Below are 19,367 nucleotides of genomic sequence, written 5' to 3' on the forward strand. Positions count from 1 at the left end.
CTCCCCAGAGGGAAGCTCTGGGTCTGTGAGCTCCCTCCTGATGGCTGGTTGCTACAACCACACAGTGGAGTGGGATTTGTGGTGAGACTGGTCAGGAGCCTCCTCTACCCCTTTCACACCCACACGCCTTCTCCTTCACCTGATATGGAGGACTTGCTCACTTAGTTTTCAGGGTTTTGTTTTCTTTTTTCCCAGAGGAAACCATTCCATCTGTGGCTGTCGATTCTGTGTCTGGGAGCAGTGAGGTCTGCATCTCCTCGTCTTGAACTGCCTCTCCCTCACTTTAGAATATAGCCTTCGTGTTCAATGAGCAGTTCCCAATACATATTTTAAGTTGGAGGACAGTTTGTCAGCTACTTAATCAAATTTAAAATGTGTTTAGCCTTTTGACCCTGAAATCCCAGGTACTGATTATAGAGATATTAAATGTTCAAGTAGGTCTTGGGGACTTTTTATAGCAGTACTTTTCTAATAGTAAGTAATTGAGGGAAAAAACTAATTAAAAACTCAATAAGGAAAAATAAATAAAAAATAAAAACTCAATAAGGACTAAAAATTTACACATGCAAGCCATATAATGGAAAACAATGAAACAGATGAGAATAGCTAAAAGTATATATACTGACACAGAAAAACCTCTAAGATAAATTGTTACCCAAAAAGGCAGTTGCAAGGTGATATATGATTCCATTTATGTAAATATAAATGAATAAATAAACAACCAAATGTGTACATAACTGCATTCAAAATTTAACACCAAACTCTCATCTCTGATTTTCTCTGAAGGAAATAACAGACACATCTAGGTGTTAGAACTGCCCCTTTTTATTCTGTGGAACTCCATAGAGCCTGAATTTGAAAATGAGATATTCTGCTTATAAATCATATAAATTGAAAATATATATATAAAGATGGACTCATAGGCAAAAAAAGATTAATCTATAAATTGGCTTTCAATCTTTGTTTTATGTAAATACTTAACTGATGGCTGCTATTTTATTTGTATCAATAAACATTTATCTTTACAATATGTAAGGTTTTATAAAAACAGCAACTATTGTGCTCACTTCCGCAACACACATACTAAAAACAGCAAGTATGTACCCAGTGTATCCCTCTCTGAGCTAAATCCTCTGCAGGCCTTAAATCTATAAACCTATGGGGTATAAGCACAGTAATCTCCATCTACGGCTGAGGAATCTGAGTCTTGGAGAAGTAATTTGCCCAGCTGACACTTGGTATTTGGCAGAGATGGGTTCTAAATGCCTAGGATTATAATCAATTAAATGTTAACACTAATTACTAATATTTATAAGAAATGCAATATGTAGAGCTATCTTTTGTTTGTGTCACTTGACTATAAACAGCCTTGTAGAATAGCTTGTTATCACCCTCTTAATTCAGATGAGCAAGCCCTAGATATGACTTGCTGTAAATCACACATGTGCCAAGTGAACTAGAACATAGTTTTCTGACTCTAGGGCCTTTCTAATTTTTACCAAGGAACCACAGCTTAAAAGGCACTTTGACAAACTGGAGACTATCCAAAAGCAGCCAAGACACTGGGAAAAAATACAATTCGTTACGAGAAACTATGGCACCCATCTTCTGAAACCCTAAACGCTATATGGAAATAGATCGAGACTATTCTACTTGACTTGGAGAGCAGTACAAGGTCAGAGGGAGAAAATTATGGGGAAATATATCTTCATGATGAAAACTTTCTATTAAGTAGATCTTTCTTATAATTGAATGAACTTTCTCATGTGGTAGCAAGTCTCCCATCATTGGAAGATTCAAACAGCGGCTGGATAACCACTTTCCTGAAATCCTACAGAAAAGATTCATGTAGAAAGTTGAACCACATGAGCTATAAGATCCCCTTTAAGATTCTGTCTTTTAGATTTTGTCACAAAGAGTCTTTTTCAACTATCATTTGCCATTTATATCTGTAGCAAAGCAATACAGGATATGAAATTAATTTTTCTGATATTACAGATTACCCTGTTAAGGGACTTCCCTGGTGGCCCAGTGGTTAAGAATTAGCCTTGCAATGAAGGGGACAGGAGTTCAATTCCTGGTGGGGGAACTAAGACCCCACGTGTTGTGGAGCAACGAAGCCTACGCACCCCAACTACAGCGCCCATGTGCTTCTGAGCCTGTGTGGCACAAATGGAAAGCCCGTGTGCACAGACAAAGGGCCCGCATGATGGAACTGAGACCCGGCCCAGCCGAATAAATTAAAAAAAAAGTATACTGTCTTGCATGCACACTAAGTCACTTCCGATGTGTCCAACTCTTTGCAATGCTATAGACTGTAGCCTGCCAGGCTCCTCTGTCCATGGGATTCTCCAGGCAAGAACACTGGAGGGGGCTGCTGTGCCCTCGTCCAGGGGATCTTCCCGACCCAGGGATCGAACCCCTGTCTCCTACGTCTACCTGCACTGGCAGGCGGGTTCCTCACCACTAACGCCACCTGCATAATCTCACCCGTGTTTCCTTCAGTACACATATCCACTTTCCACTCATCTCACAGTAGTTTAAAGCAGACCTCCAGGAACGCTGGTTTGGGTCAGAGTGACATGCTTGGTGTCCTTTAGTGCAATACCTGTTACCTCCTTACCTATAGAACGGCCTTCCTGGTAAACCAAGAGGATCAATGAATGCTCTTTCAAGAAACATCAGCTGGTCATTCATGATTCTCACTACAATGGGGCTTTGAGAATACAAAAATAGATAATTAAAATCCTTACCATGAAGCCACATTTCAAACTATTAAATAAGGATAAGGCATGGGGAAAATAAACTTCTAAATCACAGACTTCTAAGAAAATGAATATTAAATACCCAGGCTCATATGGTAAGCTGCATATAACAGCAGGCACATCTTTCTATTATTTATAATAGACAGACTGATTAGGAAATGGTTTGATTTCTTTTTCAAGACCACAGACTTTCCCTAAAGAAGTGAAAGACATTTTTAATTGTTTGCAGGAGAGCCAGGACCCCTGCAAAGATAGACAGTGTGGACTGCCAAGCTATTCTTGATAAGTCATTCAGTTCCACCATGGAGGAAAGTAGCAGAGTAAAGGCTGAACAACACAGAATGAAGGGAGTTTGCAGGAGTCTCCAAGCAGGGAGACAGACAGCTGTACCTCGTGGGCAGGGAGCCCCTCCATACTTGGAATCTGCCAACTTAATCTTTTGGGGTGCTGCACAAGTTCCCTAGGTTGTCCTACAACCCCAGGGAGAGAGAAAGGCCCCTCACAATGATTGACACAGCTTTCTGCCTGCATGGGAGGTGGGAAACCTTGTTTGAATGAATTTTAAAAATATTAAGAAAAGTGATATGAAGTGTGAGGTGGTACAGTTTACGCTTGTTAAATAATGCTTTGAGTATAATTCAAATTATTTTTCAACTTTCAAGTGGTAAGAGGTTAAAGGACATGCAAAAAAAAAGTATAAGAAAGAATTTCTACACTGTTCACAGGACTATTTGGGACTGTAGTAAAATGCGTTATGAATGCACTTAAACCCTCAGAATTATGAATTACCAGCAGCAGTCAGAATTCTTACTATGCAAACTTCCAAAGACATGTCTCCTTAGCCCCCGCCATGGGATGAGTTTTTTATCTTTCAGTAGCAACGTGCCTCAAACTTTAATGTGAATACAAACTACTTGGAGAGTCTACTGCAGAATTCCAACTCAGCGGGTCTGGCACGAGCTCTGATATTCTGTCTTTCTAACAAGCTCCTGGGTGAGGCTGATGCTGCTGGTTGGAAGACCATAATCTGAGTAGCAGTGATTCTGAATTGAATGCTTCTTTGAGGGCACACAGTTCATTCCACTAACCACATTGCTTTTAAAAACAGTAGATAGCTTTACATTTGAAACTTACTTATTCAGATCAACTTGTGAAAGTCTTCTGTGGAAATCTGAAGCGGCTTCTGAGAAGTTTTTCACAGCAGAGAATAAGGACTCTTTAAAAAATAGAAGAATAGAGGTGAAATTATTAACCACAAGTGCTTCACATTTCAGTTTCACTTTCCCGCCGTCCCCATGCTAGCTTGCTATGACTCAATAGGTATTGAAACTATTTTTCTACTGAGTCTTCTTGTAGATCCTTGGAATGTATTAGGATATCTTGTAACAAAGAAATAATGTATAAAATTCAAAATGGCAAAATTGGTTCTGAAGGAAATAACAAATTTCAAGAGTCTAGGACATAAAAACTCAATTTATCAGAAACTCAGCATTCATTTATTTATTCTTTCAGTACTTTTTTATTGGGACAACTGTATGCCAGACACTATAAATGAGCTTCATTCCTATAATTATTACAGAATAAAATAATGTCATTTTTAGTTTTTAAGTAGTACATTTAAGATCTTATTTAAGGTAACCTGTGACAGACAAGCTGATACATTCAAACTCTGAGAACTGGGATCCAGTTTGGTCTGATCAATCTTTAGTTCACAAAATTTCTAAGAAAAGAGATTAGGAAAGTGTATCATTTTTATAACAACCTGTTCATCATTTTCCATCTTTTCAAAACTGGATACTACCATACATTATTGATTTGCTTCTTGCATTAATCCTATAATGCAGGGGATTCAATATTCATTTTATAGATAAAGTATTACAGCTCCAAACATGGGATCTCTGTGAGACTACAAAGCTAGTAAGTAATGCATTCAGTATAAGTACATTCAATAGAAGAAATAAGGTCCTCTTTTGGCCTTCAATTATTGTTGCTGCTTTTAATATTATGTACAAATCAAACAATCTAATAGTAGCTATTATGAAAGCTAAGGGAAAAGAGTGTTGAAGAAACTTTAAATTTCAAATGAAACACAAAAGTCAAAATATTAATAGAGAAAAATCGAAACGTGTCCCTAGGATTCAGTGGCATAAGTAAATGAAACCTTTGGAAACAGCAGTTTTAGTAGAGTCTTAGGAATATAAGACAATGCAATGAGTTGATAAGCAGGATGTAGAGAACTGTATATCCATCTATCCATCAACTTTGTACACAGTCCTTCTGCTGCAACTGTTTAATCTGTCTCTCAGTTGGACCCTCCATAATAAAAATTAGTAAAGGCTAATTCACCAGAAAGAAATTGGGGCATTTATGAAGAGAAACAGATGCTGGACAGCCACAGGACTCCGCACACCCATCCTGCTTCAGGCTCTGCTTGCTTCTTCGTTTCATCTCTCTTCATTTTCCCCATCACTGCAGTGACTGTAGAGTCATAATGATGTAAGCACCATTTTCTAAATTTTTCTTTGCTTCAGTTTCTAGATCTTAGTATTGCTGCTAATCCTCTTTCTGAAGATTACTAATTGCTATGTGACTATATTCAGAAACCATTACTGACCATCCAGTACTCATTTTCAGGGCCCTTAGAGTACTCTCCATGTATCCCTCTAACAGCTTATCTCCTGTGTCTGGTCTTCTCCTTCTCCATGAGAATATAAGCTCTGTGAGGACAATGACTATTTCTTAAACTTCTTTCTATTTTCCAGGAAATAACAGAGCACTTGGTACACAGCAGACACTCAGTACATGTTTGTTAACTTTATATATACAAAGAAGATGTACTCCCAGAATAGTAAAAGAGAATGGTTACAATAAAACAGTAATAATAGCTAACATTATGAGCACTGTCAGTCACCATTATTTCTATGTACCAACCAACTGAATCTCCACAACAATCTTGGAAACATATTTTCCTATTTTATTCACAATAAAATGGACAGTAAAGGTGTTAAGTAACTTTCCCAAGATCTGACAGTGACTAAATATTAGAGCCAGGATCTGAGCCAGGAAACTACTTTAAGATACAATGCTTAATGCTCCTACACTACTCTGTGCTATAATAAATTTCATCACTGCTTCCCAAGAGAGACTTGGTGTGAAACAGCAACCACAAAAAGGCAAGATAGAAAAGGAAGGAATGCTGAAAACTATGTAAAAATCCTCCATGTAGGAAAACACTAATAGGTAAATGCTGTAATAATAATGGTAGTAATTATAATACATATATGTAGTGGAATTTGTGGCTTTCTCTACTTCCCCATCTTTCTGTAATATTGTTACACTATAATAGTATTGTACTTATAACAATAAAAGCATTTTTAAAGGCAGCAATATAGGGAAAATATTTATCAGCCCAATGTTTGCAGCACAAACTTAGCACAATGGATTCATCCTACACATATCAAACTAAATGGCACTGTGTAATAGGTGTTTAAAGTTCTTTGTCTAGAAGGCAGAATGGTGAAATGAAGTGGGGATAAATTCTTGGATGAAACTGTATGCATTGATGACAGGAGAGGATATTTTAAAGCTCTAACTTGACGACTGTAAAATACCTGCCCAACCATTTCTTACCGAATGATACTCCATGGCCTCTACATGCTTGCTCATGTTTCCTGGATGAATTATAGATACTCCTTGCATAGTTTTCCAAAGTTTTTGCATAGTCTTGAATATTGAAAGGAATGATTTTAGCGTCTGCAAGCTCATAAACCAATGCTCCTCGTAGCTGAGCCACAGCAAGCTGCTTTTTAAATGTGGGGTCATAAAACTTCTCTACCAACTCAAATGTCTCATAAATTGTATGGTATATTGGATAGCTGCTGTAAGTATCTGTTTTCTGGAGGAAAAAAAGGTGGAGAGGGATCAAGTATAGAAAAATATTAAATATTCAAATTATATTTTATGGAATTATAAAATGCTTCCATTAAAAAACATAACCATATGGTACGCTGAGTTTCATCACAATAAAGGAGAAACTTAAGGCTAATTCACTAAGAGTTCACCATGAAATGTTCACCAACTTAAAATTTTACCATTATTCACTTAGTAATTCATATAATCTTCATTTAAAATACTGCTTCTTGAAAATTTTCCTCATTGCTTTGCTGACAATTAAGGAGTACATACTCGAATATCAGCACAGTTAGAAATCAATTGATTGAGAATGAAAGGTTCTGTGCAGCTCAGTAATTGATAATAACTGGAGGGTTATTCAGGTGACGCTTTAACAACATGGGTTTGAACTGCAGGGATTCACTTATACACAGATTTTTTTTTTATAATAAATACATACTATAGGATCCCAAATGTAAAGTTACACATGATTTTCAACTTCTCCAGGGGTTAACACCTCTGTCTCCTGAGTTGTTTAAAGGTCAGCTGTACCTTTAAGCCCTTCGCCTGCATTCCCAAGTAATGTATATCCACATGCCACCTAATCTTTGTTACAAAATTAAGGATTATCATTATAAACAAATTGTTACAGGATGGTACCCCATGTAAATATTTTTGACTACTTAGATCTGCTTTTCTTAACATTAGTTTACCTGTTCCTTTGATATAAACCTATCATTTTTATTGCTTTTCATATCACTGAAAGAAATCTTTGTATCTATCTCCTTCCATTTATCTAACATTCTGCTTTTAATCTGCATTGTCTTAAAAACTAGATCACTTTGTTCAGAATGATGACAGAATACAAAAGTGAACAGGCTTTGAAAGAGAGTAAAGTGCCTCTCTTTTCTTTTTTTAAAGGCAGCTTTAATGAGGTGTAATTTAATAACATTCATCAGCATTAAGTGTACAGTGTGGTGAGTTTTTGTCTTTTTATTTTTTTTAATTTAAATATTTATTTTAATTGGAGGCGAATTACTTTACAATATTGTATTGGTTTTGCCATACATCAACATGAGTCTGCCACGGGTGTACACGTGTTCCCCATCCTGAACCCTCCTCCCTCCTCCCTCCCCATACCATCCCTCTGGGTCATCCCAGTGCACCAGCCCCAAGCTTCCTGTATCCTGCATTGAACCTGGACTGGCGATTTGTTTCTTATATGATATTATACATGTTTCAATGCCATTCTCCCAAATCATCCCACCCTATCCCTCTCCCACAGAGTCCAAAAGACTGTTCTATACATCTGAGTTTCTTTTGCTGTCTTGCATACAGGGTTATCGTTACCATCTTTCTAAATTCCATATATATGCGTTAGTATACTGTATTGGTGTTTTTCTTTCTGGATTATTTCACTCTGTATAATAGGCTCCAGTTTCATCCACCTCAGTTGAACTGATTCAAATGTATTCTTTTTAATGGCTGAGTAATACTCCATTGTGTATATGTCTTTTGATATTTAAAAGAAAATTTTTGGCTGTGCCACATGGCACGTGGGACCTTTATTCCCCGACCAAGGATCTAACCTGTGCCCCCTGCAGGGGAAGCATGGAGTCTGATTGATGGGAATTCCCAAAAGTACATCTCTTACGAATGAAGTGTAATGAGTAGCAGTATACTGATTTATGCACTTATTTTGGGTTATTCTGCAGCTGTTTTTGCTTACTTCCCTGTTCTTAGTTGTATTCTGGATAGTCAAATTTGCAAGGGATATGTATTCTAGACAAGCATGTTGTTGGCATATTGCACTTATCAGAAAATTAGTAAAATTTTTGACAAACCTAAGTGTACTGATGTAATCTTCAATATGACTTATGACATAACTTATAACATAGACAAAAATGGTATAGGTTTGCCTAACCCATATACTTACATCCCATCAATGTGCTTGAGATGCAATGGGGCAGACCAGAAAAGAACTAAATTTTCCAACAACACCTGCATCAGAAGAAGGATGCAAACCTCTTGGCAGTGATAACCAGCTAAGCACCTGGCATTACTCTGTCAATTACCACTTCACTGAATAACCCTGGCAGTGAACATTCACAAAATAACACAAATTATTTCTCAGTCTATCTACAGTAGGACCTACAGTCTTAGCTCTATCCCTGGCATTCTTCCCAGGGCACAGTGCCCAGTGCCCAACCACTAAATGACAGAATTCCTAACAAAAAGAAAGTGGATTAAGTGCTATGTATCCAAAATAAAGAAGATGGCTTACCCTATTCTTAGTGTAACGGACTCTTCCTGAAGCAATCCCAAGTCTCTGAAAATAAGCTTCAAAATCACTTCCAGATCCCAGCTTGTTGATTCTAAATGTAAAATATAACACACACACATGAATAAATAAATGCAAAAATAGATAATATAAATAGATGGGACAATGAATCCTGTCCCAACAACTGCAAGGAACTGTATGGTACCTTTGCAAAAATTAAAAAAGGTATACCAACCTCAAGAAAACTTTCCTATGAAGATCCCCTGCAGTAGGAAATGGCAACCCACAACCAGTACTCTTGCATGGAAAATCTCATGGACAGAGGTGCCTGGCAGGCTACAGTTCATGGGGTTGCAAAGAGTTGGACCAGACTTAGCAACTAAACAACAACACCCTGACGATATGCTGATTTTAAACAATGAAAACTTTTTTTATTACTTAAAATAACAAACTTTAATTTATTTTAAAATTTATTTTTAAACTTTAGAAAATAAAGTTGATTAAAATGTGGAAAAAAAGGAACTTCCCTATTACATCTGTTTATACCTATGATAAAACTATAAATCTGTACTGACTACAACCAGAGTTGGGCAGTGACACCAAATTTGGCAACCTGGTAACTATCAAATCAGATCAGATCAGTCGCTCAGTCGTGTCCGACTCTTTACGACCCCATGAATCGCAGCACGCCAGGCCTCCCTGTCCATCACAAACTCCCGGAGTTCACTCAGACTCACGTCCATTGAGATGGTGATGCCATCCAGCCATCTCATCCTCTGTCATCCCCTTCTCCTCTTGCCCCCAATCCCTCCCAGCATCAGAGTCTTTTCCAATGAGTCAACTCTTCACATGAGGTGGCCAAAGTACTGGAGTTTCAGCTTTAGTATCATTCCTTTCAAAGAAATCCCAGGGCTGATCTCCTTTAGAATGGACTGGTTGGATCTCCTTGCAGTCCAAGGGACTCTCAAGAGTCTTCTCCAACACCACAGTTCAAAAGCATCAATTCTTTGGCGCTCAGCCTTCTTCACAGTCCAACTCTCACATCCATACATGACCACAGGAAAAACCATAGCCTTGACTAGACGAACCTTTGTTGGCAAAGTAACGTCTCTGCTTTTGAATATGCTATCTAGGTTGGTCATAACTTTGCTTCCAAGGAGTAAGCGTCTTTTAATTTCATGGCTGCAGTCACCATCTGTAGTGATTTTGGAGCCCAGAAAAATAGTCTGACACTGTTTCCACTGTTTCCCCATCTATTTCCCATGAAGTGGTGGGACCGGATGCCATGATCTTCGTTTTCTGAATGTTGAGCTTTAAGCCAACTTTTTCACTCTCCTCTTTCACTTTCATCAAGAGGCTTTTTAGTTCCTCTTCACTTTCTGCCATAAGGGTGGTGTCATCTGCATATCTGAGGTTATTGATATTTCTCCCGGCAATCTTGATTCCAGCTTGTGCTTCTTCCAGTCCAGCATTTCTCATGATGTACTCTGCATAGAAGTTAAATAAGCAGGGTGACAATATACAGCCTTGACGTATTCCTTTTCCTATTTGGAACTAGTCTGTTGTTCCATGTCCAGTTCTAACAGTTGCTTCCTGACCTGCAAATTCTCAAATACAAATTTCTCAAGAGGCAGATGAGGTGGTCTGGTATTCCCATCTCTTTCAGAATTTTCCACAGTTTATTGTGATCCACACAGTCAAAGGCTTTGGCATGGTCAATAAAGCAGAAATGGATGTTTTTCTGGAACTCTCTTGCTTTTTCCATGATCCAGCGGATGTTGGCAATTTGATCTCTGGTTCCTCTGCCTTTTCTAAAACCAGCTGGAACATCAGGAAGTTCACGGGTAACTATGGCCTCAGCATTTATGGTATTTTTTGAGGGAAAAACAAATAATAAGATATGATCTCTCCCCTCAGAGAACTGTGGTCTAGTATGAAAACTGTCATGAGAAAGTCTACATTTAAGATCACGAAGACTCTAAATGTGCCCTGGTATATTTCAGAAATAAATCTAATTTATTTCTTTGCATATAATTAAGAAGCCAGTGTATACATACATATATATTTATATATAATGTAATGACATAGAAGATTTTCACTCAAAATGATGTCAGTAAAACAGAATATAAAATTATGTAGACATTAAGAACCTAACTATATACTTCCAAACTATTAGATGTGTTTTTGAGATTGAGACCTTGGGATGTTTTTTAATCTTTTACTCTAGTGTTTTTCTTATTTCTGGATAAGTAAATAAAACATAATGAAGATACATTTAAACTCTCACAAGCCTTATTTGCTATGAATTGTTACCAACAGCTGGTTTTAGAAATAGCATAGCAGTTGAAAACAAATATAAATACAAAATAAGTGCAAGACAGCTGTTGTACAAATGAGAAGTAAAAATTAATTCTTGCACAAATTCTAAACTAACCACAGGTAAAGACATAACTTGGCGGATGCTGATAATGCACCTTAATAAATTTAGAAAGAAATAACCCATCATTTTTTTTTACTTCATCATTACCATTTGAAGTTATATTTATTAATATATTTAATACATATAATTCATGTGCTGAGCCATACCTGACTCTTTGTGACCCTATGGACTGTAGCTCGCCAGACTCCTCTGTTCATGGAATTTTCCAATCAAGAATACTGGAGTGGGCTGTTGTTTCCTCCTCTAGGGGATCTTCCCAACTCAGAGATCAAACTTGCATCTCGTGTGTCTCCTACATTGGCAGGGTGTCTACCTGGGAAGCCCTTATTTAATACATATCTGAATGTAATTTTATACAAGAATGCAAAGTAATACCTAATAATCTTTTACTAAATATTTGCAAAAATATTCTCAAACCATTGAGACATCTGAGAATTGCATGTCTGGAGAAACAATTGCATGTCTGGGAACTCAACTGATCCTGTGGTAGAAAACGTGCATACAAATGATTTACCTAGGCAAAGTTTTACTTTCTGACGAAGGGTCCTTTGCTAACCAGCTTTCATAAAGAGATTTACTCTCAAAACCATCATCAGGGCTGGAGATCTGAAAAGATAAGTCAAATATTAAGAAAAGAGACAGAACAATTACATTTTTGCCAATATTAAAGCACATGTTATTTCACATCAACGTCTCTTTTTATCTACATGAACATTTGTGTTTTATACTCTTTATAGAAAAATATGCTTTTACAAATGGCAGGGGAAAAAAATCCCAGCCCAAACTCCTATTCATTTATAATTTGTACTTGTTAGTAACCTGGCCATGTACTTAGGAGATCGTCCAAGATGATCTACAATGAGGCCTTAGAACAGCAGACAGACATTAAAGAGCTGACCTTGAAACTGTCAATGAGTCCTGGTTTTGCAGGGCAGGTGGGGTGAAAAGGAGCAGTTAATTTCAGAAAGTCTGTTTAAACAATGTTGGAATTTAATGGGTTTTAATAAGCTACATGACCTCAGGTTTCTAGTTGGGACCTATAAGAACTTATGTAGGGATACACACACAAACATTTTTTATTACCCTCATTAAACATATACTTACAAACATATACTCTCCGTTCCTTTCTCCACTCTAAGTATCACCAACTTAGAAAACAAGAGTTATTTACTGTCCATCAGAAAAAATTAAGACACATCTACTACATACCTCTTTTGTTAGTTTATACACCAATTGATGAAGAAGGGGTGTACAGTCAACTCTGAGAGTGTAATTGCCTGAAAAATACACAAGACACATAAAGTATTTTAATACTTCCAAATGAAACTCCAATCTATATTTAATTCTAACTTTATTTTCCAAGTACAAACAAGATACTATAAACTTCAAATTGAATGCATCATTCCCAGAGAATTAAAAATAGGGTGGAAACATGGAGGAGGAAACGGCAACCCACACCAGTGTTCTTGTCTGGAGAATTCCATGGAGAGGAGACTGGTAGGCTACAGTCTATGGGGTTGCAAAGAGTTGGACACAACTGAGCGACTAACACTTACACACTCCGGATGGAATTTCTAGCTCCAAGTCACCCTTGGGGAACTGCCTCGTTTTGCAGCACTTTGTGTAAAAATAAAGACTATTATTTAAGACAACAACAACAAAAATAGGATGGAAATAATTCTTCAGTGGCGAGAGAGGCTGCAGGACACACTTAGGACACTGGAGTTTGCTAAGGCGGCAGCTCCCACAGTACCAGTGAGTCATTCTTCACTAAGGCAGTATCACTCAGGGGGACTTCGGCAAAGGAAGGGGTAAGGCCACAGTATTCATTCTCTTCATTCATAGTTTCCCAACCAGGGATCAAACCCAGGCCCACAGCAGTGTAAGCGTGGCATCCTAACCACTGGACCACCCCAGGGAATTCCCTCACTCATTTAATACAATAGTATACAGCAGACATTAGACCAGAGCATGTCAGTGGCTAGTAAGTGCGCTCTGACATGTATCTAGAAATAATAATACAAAGCCTGGAGATACAAATGTCACATATTAGAGTCAAAGGAAGTGTGTAGATTTTGCTCCCTTCAAATCTGTTTCATTACATTCAGGAGGTATTTCTGTATAAAATATTCTGTAAAATATTTCTTCTGAAATATTTTAGTCCAATCCTTTTACTATCTCCACATGAAGAATGTAATGACATACTAGAGATTTTCTTTTCCTCTTTTTGGCACCTCAGGTAGTTCAATGTTATTCAATACAAAGTTTAACCACCCTCTAAAATATCTCGAATAATCGTCAAAACACATAGTGTGTTTAATAAAAATATTCTTTTTAAAAAAAAAAAACTTATTTTAAAGCCAAGTAACAATGTTGTGACAGTTTCAGGTGGACAGCAAATGCTGTCAGCCATACATATACATTTATCCATTCTCCCCCAAACTCCCCTCCCATCAAGGCTGCTAAAGACTAGTAATTCAAAATAGGCAAATATAAAGAAATTAGGATCAATCATTTAGTTACGAATCACATTGATTCATTTGAATTATAATGATTTTCTCTCTAGTAAAATGGAAAATGAAGGTATTGAGGTATCACATAGGAAGAGGAAAACCTTGGTTTACAAACTGAATGTACAGACTTAAATGATGGTATACTATTTAATAACAATCAAAAATAAAATTTACCTTCTATAGATGAATCTGAGTTGATATAAGCAACACTTCGCTCCTGGAGTGTTTTTACATTCTCCTATAGTTGAAGCAAAGTTGTTACTTCACTCACAGCATTTTGTGGGAATATAAACAAAATAGATTAATTGGGTATAAGAGGGGTCTACAAATACCTCTATAAAACCCATACCTTTGACAATAATTTCTGAGAAAATGCTGTTAACTGCTTGGTTGACAACACTGATACATTTAAACAAGAAAAACATTATGATGCTTAGTTACTGTTCATAGCAATAGCAGTGAGCCCTGAGGCAAAAGTATTATCAGAGTGCAGTTCCCATGCCCTGTGAGTGAATAAAAGAAGGGCAATGCCAAAGAATGCTCAATCTACTTCACAATTGCACTCATCTCACATGCTAGTACATAATGCTTAAAATTCTCCAAGCCAGGCTTCAACAATACGTGAACCGTGAACTTCCAGATGTTCAAGCTAGTTTTAGAAAAGGCAGAAGAACCAGAGATCAAATTGCCAACATCCGCTGGATCATCAAAAAAGCAAGAGAGTTCCAGAAAAATATCTATTTCTACTTTATTGACTATGCCAAAGCCTTTGACTGTGTGGATCACAATAAACTGTGGAAAATTCTGAAAGAGATGGGAATACCAGACCACCTCATCTGCCTCTTGAGAAACCTGTATGCAGGTCAGGAAGCAACAGTTAGAACTGGACATGGAACAACAGACTGGTTCCAAATAGGAAAAGGAGTACATCAAGGCTATACATTGTCACCCTACTTATTTAACTTGTATGCAGAGTATATCATGAGAAACGCTGGGCTGGAAGAAGCACAAGCTGGAATCAAGATTGCTGGGAGAAATATCAATAACCTGCATCTCAGATATGCAGATGACATTACCCTTATGGCAGAAAGTGAAGAAGAACTAAAGAGCCTCTTGATGAAAGTGAAAGAGGAGAGTGAAAAAGTTGGCTTAAAGCTCAACATTCAGAAAACTAAGATCATGGCACCTGGTCCCATCCCATCACTTCATGGCAGATAGATAGGGAAACAGAGGAAACAGTGTCAGACTTTATTTTTCTGGGCTCCAAAATCACTGCAGATGGTGACTGCAGCCATGAAATTAAAAGACGCTTACTCCTTGGAAGTAAAGCTATCACCAAGCTAGGCAGCATATTACAAAGCAGAGATATATAATTTTGCTAACAATGGTCCATCTAGTCAAGGCTATGGTTTCTCCAGTAGTCATGTATGGATGTGAGAGTTGGACTATAAAGAAGGCTGAGTGCTGAAATACTGATGGTTTTGAACTGTGGTGTTGGAGAAGACTCTTGAGAGTCCCTTGGACTGCAAGGAGATCCAACCAGTCCATCCTAAAGGAAATCAGTCTTGAATTATTCACTGGAAAGACTGATGCTGAAGTTGAAGCTCCAATACTTTGGTCAAATGATGTGAAGAACTGACTCATTTGAAAAGACCCTGATGCTGGGAAAGATTGAAGGCAGGAGGAGAAAGGGACAACAGAGGATGATATGGTTGGATGGCATCACCGACTCGATGGACATGGCTTTGGGTGGACTCTGGGAGTTGGTGATGGCAGGGAGGCCTGGCCTGCAGTCCATAGGGTCGCAATGAGTCAGACTGAACTGAACTGAATCTCTAGCAATCATTACATATACATAGAAGTGTGAGATCCACTGAAACTGGATATACCCATGTAAATTTATCATTTAAAGTGAATAGTTGAAAATTTGCATTTATCTAAAACTTTTTTAAGGTATGATGAAGAAAAAGAACAAAAAAAAAGCAGAGAATAGAGAAAAACACTAGAGGGAGAGAGGATGGACAACAGGACTGAGAAGACATTCTTTCTCTCTGTCTGACACACTCACCCTATAAGATAAAGCAGAGGAAGGCTAGTGTCACACACATATGTGAATATGCTGAGACCTCTCTACTCTCTCTAGCTTGCTACCATATAAGAATACGTCACAATAAAAACATTTAAAGCTGTGAGTGGTTATTACACAAATGAGGATTCTTATCTCTGCAGCTGCCCCCACAGGTCAGGTGACAGCTGACTTTGCTATAGATAAATAGAGTCAGAGTCCCCATTATAACATACTTACAGTAGAAATAAAGAAGATTCCTAAGCTATATTTAAGAAGGTAAGGATGCTGTGGAATGTGATCAAGAATCTGGCAGAAAACTAGAAACAGTATCGAAACTGTCTTTTAACCCACATGTATTTAAATTAATGCAAGGCATATTATATCTTGGATTTGTTTTATCTTCATTTTAAGCTGCTGAAATTATAGGAACTGAAATATATATTTATACATGCATGTATTCCTAAGAAATTATTCATCTACAGTTAAGTCTATTCCAAAATGCATATTCACAATATCAGCGTAATAATAAAACTTTGCAATATAAATGGAACAAAGCATAAGTGATACAAGTAACTGTGTGTGATTTTACTTCCGTATTTATCTAATTCATATTTTGTTTAAGTAAAGTAAGAGGAAAGGAGTCAGAAGGAAACAATAGATGGCAAGAAATACATGACATGCTTTAAAGCAATTCTACAAAATCTGGACTTATAAAGTAGACGATGGTGAGGGAAATTGTTTTCGGCACACTTGCCTTCTGAGCTTACCTTGCACATTTAAGAACTTAGAGATACTGGACAGAGAGGCTAAGGGAAGAAGATGACAGAGGGGAGCCTAGGAGAGACACTTAAAGCATCAAGAGTCAGCGACAGAATTAATCATAGCTGAAGCAAAAATTAAGTCAATTTACAAAATTATCATCTTATACTCCACAATCAGGCACTTTCATGAATGGTAAAATAAACCCATGTTTACAATTATGTATCAAATCTATAAATGTGAAATTATAATAGAGTATAGTCACCATAATAGAACATCTGATGTTTTCTTAGATAGAAGAAATCCAAAGAAACTTCAAAAGCTTGAAAAGTAACTCCAAGGATCTGTATCAGTTTTTAGACAAGTTAAGTCATTTGTCAGAAACAGCCTGCTAGTTTTAACTACTTTCTGAACATACAGATTTTTTACAAAACAAATAATACAAACTAAAATATTTTGACAATAATAAATTTGTTCACAGTCCAGTAATTAAGAGGATATTCTGTTTTGCCAATCTGCTATGAAAGTAAAAACAAACTCTAATTCCTAAATTCTCTTGACTATTTATCAAAATTAAAACCATATTAGGTAATGGAACCTATTTGTGACTATCCTGCTGCTGCTGCTAAGTCACTTCAGTCGTGTCTGACTCTCTGCGACCCCATAGCCGGCAGCCCACCAGGCGCCCCCGTCCCTGGGATTCTCCAGGCAAGAACACTGGAGTGGGTTGCCATTTCCTTCTCTGATGCATGCATGCAGGCTAAGTCACTTCAGTCATGAGATATAAATACTTGTTGCCTGTTGACCAAGAAAACAAGAACTCTTCTGTCTTATTTACCTCAGCCCATTCTGTAGAACCCAGAAGTCCAAATTCTTCTGCATCCCAGCTGGCAAAAATGATAGTTCTTCTTGGTCTCCAGCCTGTAATCATTGTTAACACACATAACTAGGTATATCTGCCGAAAAGCAAAGGAAATTTCAGTTTTTCACTTTTTGTCACCACCTACCACAGAAACACTACTTACCACTTCTGAGCAGTTTCCCAAAACTCTGGGCAACTTCTTGCAAAGTAGCAGCCCCACTGGTTGGGTCAATGCCTCCAAATACCCAGGAGTCCCGATGACCTCCCAGAATAACATACCTGTCTGGGAAAAAATGTGTTCAAAAGAACTTCAACTTTGAATACATTTATAAAGAGTACAACTTATGATTTTAAATTAAACTTCCTCTAATAAATGTACCACCACAGTACAAGATGTTACACATGGGGTTTGAGGGGAGCAAGGGTTACATGTGAGCTCTCTGTACCTAGTACTCAATTTTATTCTGAAACTAAAATCACACTAAAAATAAAGCATATTAAAAATGTTATGTTCTAATCAGAAAAAAAAAAAAAAACTTCCTCTTGAGTTTCCCCATAGAAATGAACACCATAAAGTAGAGTCTTCTTTTAGAATTATACTTTTTTCTTCCAAAGTTAGTCATTTCACATCAGCCAGGAAAAAATTAGCCATGGACTAACACCTTCTTGCAATCTTATAAAGCCAAACAACTACAATAATCCATCAACTTACCAGGTTCCACAGATCCTCTGATAGTTCCGATTACATTGTAAATCCGTGTAATTTTATTGATATTATAAACATGCATTCTAACCTTCCTAGAATTTCAAAGGGGACAAATTACTTCACATGGAGCATTATGTCTAGCAGCTTTCTTCCACTGTTTTATTATAAGAAATATCAAAAGTACAGAAAATTGTATAACAGGGCAATAACTTCCCAAATACCCACCATGCAAACTGAAATAACTGTAATATTGTTGAGCCATTTGCATGTAAGTTGCAGATATCATGACATCTTACTCCTGTGTACTGAAGCATGCACATTAAATTCAAATTTTAAAAATCAAACATCAATATATTTTTCCTCCTTCATAGCTCTATTGTTGATATTTAAAGTTCAAAATATTCTATTATTAAACACAGCTTGTATATTCATTCTAAAATTTTTAAATACATGCTACACAATTACAAAAATAAGGGAGAGAACCTATTATCTACTAAAGGTCAAAGAAGCCTAATTTTTTAAATATGTATTTATTCATTTGGCTGCACCAGATCTTAGTGGTGGCATGTGAGATCTGATCAGGACCCGGGCCCCCTGCATTGTGAGCTCAGAGTCTTAGCCACTGACCCCCAGGGAAGTCTCCAGAGAAGCTTATTTTTTATTTGTTTTATAGTAATATTAATTCCTGATATTCAGTTAATGTTTTCCAAGATTATCAAAACGGTCCATCAGTATACTGTTAAAGAGCTGATTGAGTGCTGCCTACAAGAAACATGATAAACTTTATTGTTAAATGGCAGTTTGAGAAACACCCGCTAAAGTGTATAAGATAGCTATATGATGAAACTGTTCCAGGCCATCACTGTTGATTCTGATCTGGGTCTTCCTTTTAAATATTCATTCATCAATTGTAATTAACCAAATCAGAATTCACAGGAAAGTACAATCAAGATCAGAAAATGATAAAAAAAAAAAAAATGCTATTTACATTTTATAAAGCCAAACTGACATGGGAAAATGTTGAGCCTCTTTATCAGAGGGGAACAAAAATTTTTAACCTATGGCAGGCTCATAGGAAGTGC

At 37.1% G+C, this 19,367-nt stretch overlaps 1 protein-coding gene across 4 annotated transcripts in view; it reads right to left on the reverse strand.

Moving 5' to 3' along the window:
- Positions 1 to 19,367, reverse strand: part of NAALAD2 (N-acetylated alpha-linked acidic dipeptidase 2) — a 52,059-nt gene that overhangs the window by 5,178 nt on the left and 27,514 nt on the right. For 3 of the 4 annotated variants that reach the window (XM_019955301.2, XM_019955299.2, XM_019955298.2), the window contains exons 9-18: positions 18,292 to 18,377; positions 17,743 to 17,862; positions 17,556 to 17,638; positions 14,065 to 14,128; positions 12,587 to 12,654; positions 11,892 to 11,983; positions 8,941 to 9,031; positions 6,396 to 6,660; positions 3,900 to 3,981; positions 2,624 to 2,716 (exon numbers count right to left, since the gene is read on the reverse strand). In XM_019955301.2, the coding sequence (XP_019810860.2) occupies positions 2,624 to 2,716; positions 3,900 to 3,981; positions 6,396 to 6,660; positions 8,941 to 9,031; positions 11,892 to 11,983; positions 12,587 to 12,654; positions 14,065 to 14,128; positions 17,556 to 17,638; positions 17,743 to 17,862; positions 18,292 to 18,377 (1,044 nt within the window). The remainder of the gene's footprint in view (positions 1 to 2,623; positions 2,717 to 3,899; positions 3,982 to 6,395; positions 6,661 to 8,940; positions 9,032 to 11,891; positions 11,984 to 12,586; positions 12,655 to 14,064; positions 14,129 to 17,555; positions 17,639 to 17,742; positions 17,863 to 18,291; positions 18,378 to 19,367) is intronic. The other variant, XM_019955300.2, reaches the window with a different exon arrangement.

Source organism: Bos indicus, chromosome 29 (assembly GCF_029378745.1).
Source record: "Bos indicus isolate NIAB-ARS_2022 breed Sahiwal x Tharparkar chromosome 29, NIAB-ARS_B.indTharparkar_mat_pri_1.0, whole genome shotgun sequence".
Taxonomy (NCBI): domain Eukaryota; kingdom Metazoa; phylum Chordata; class Mammalia; order Artiodactyla; family Bovidae; genus Bos; species Bos indicus.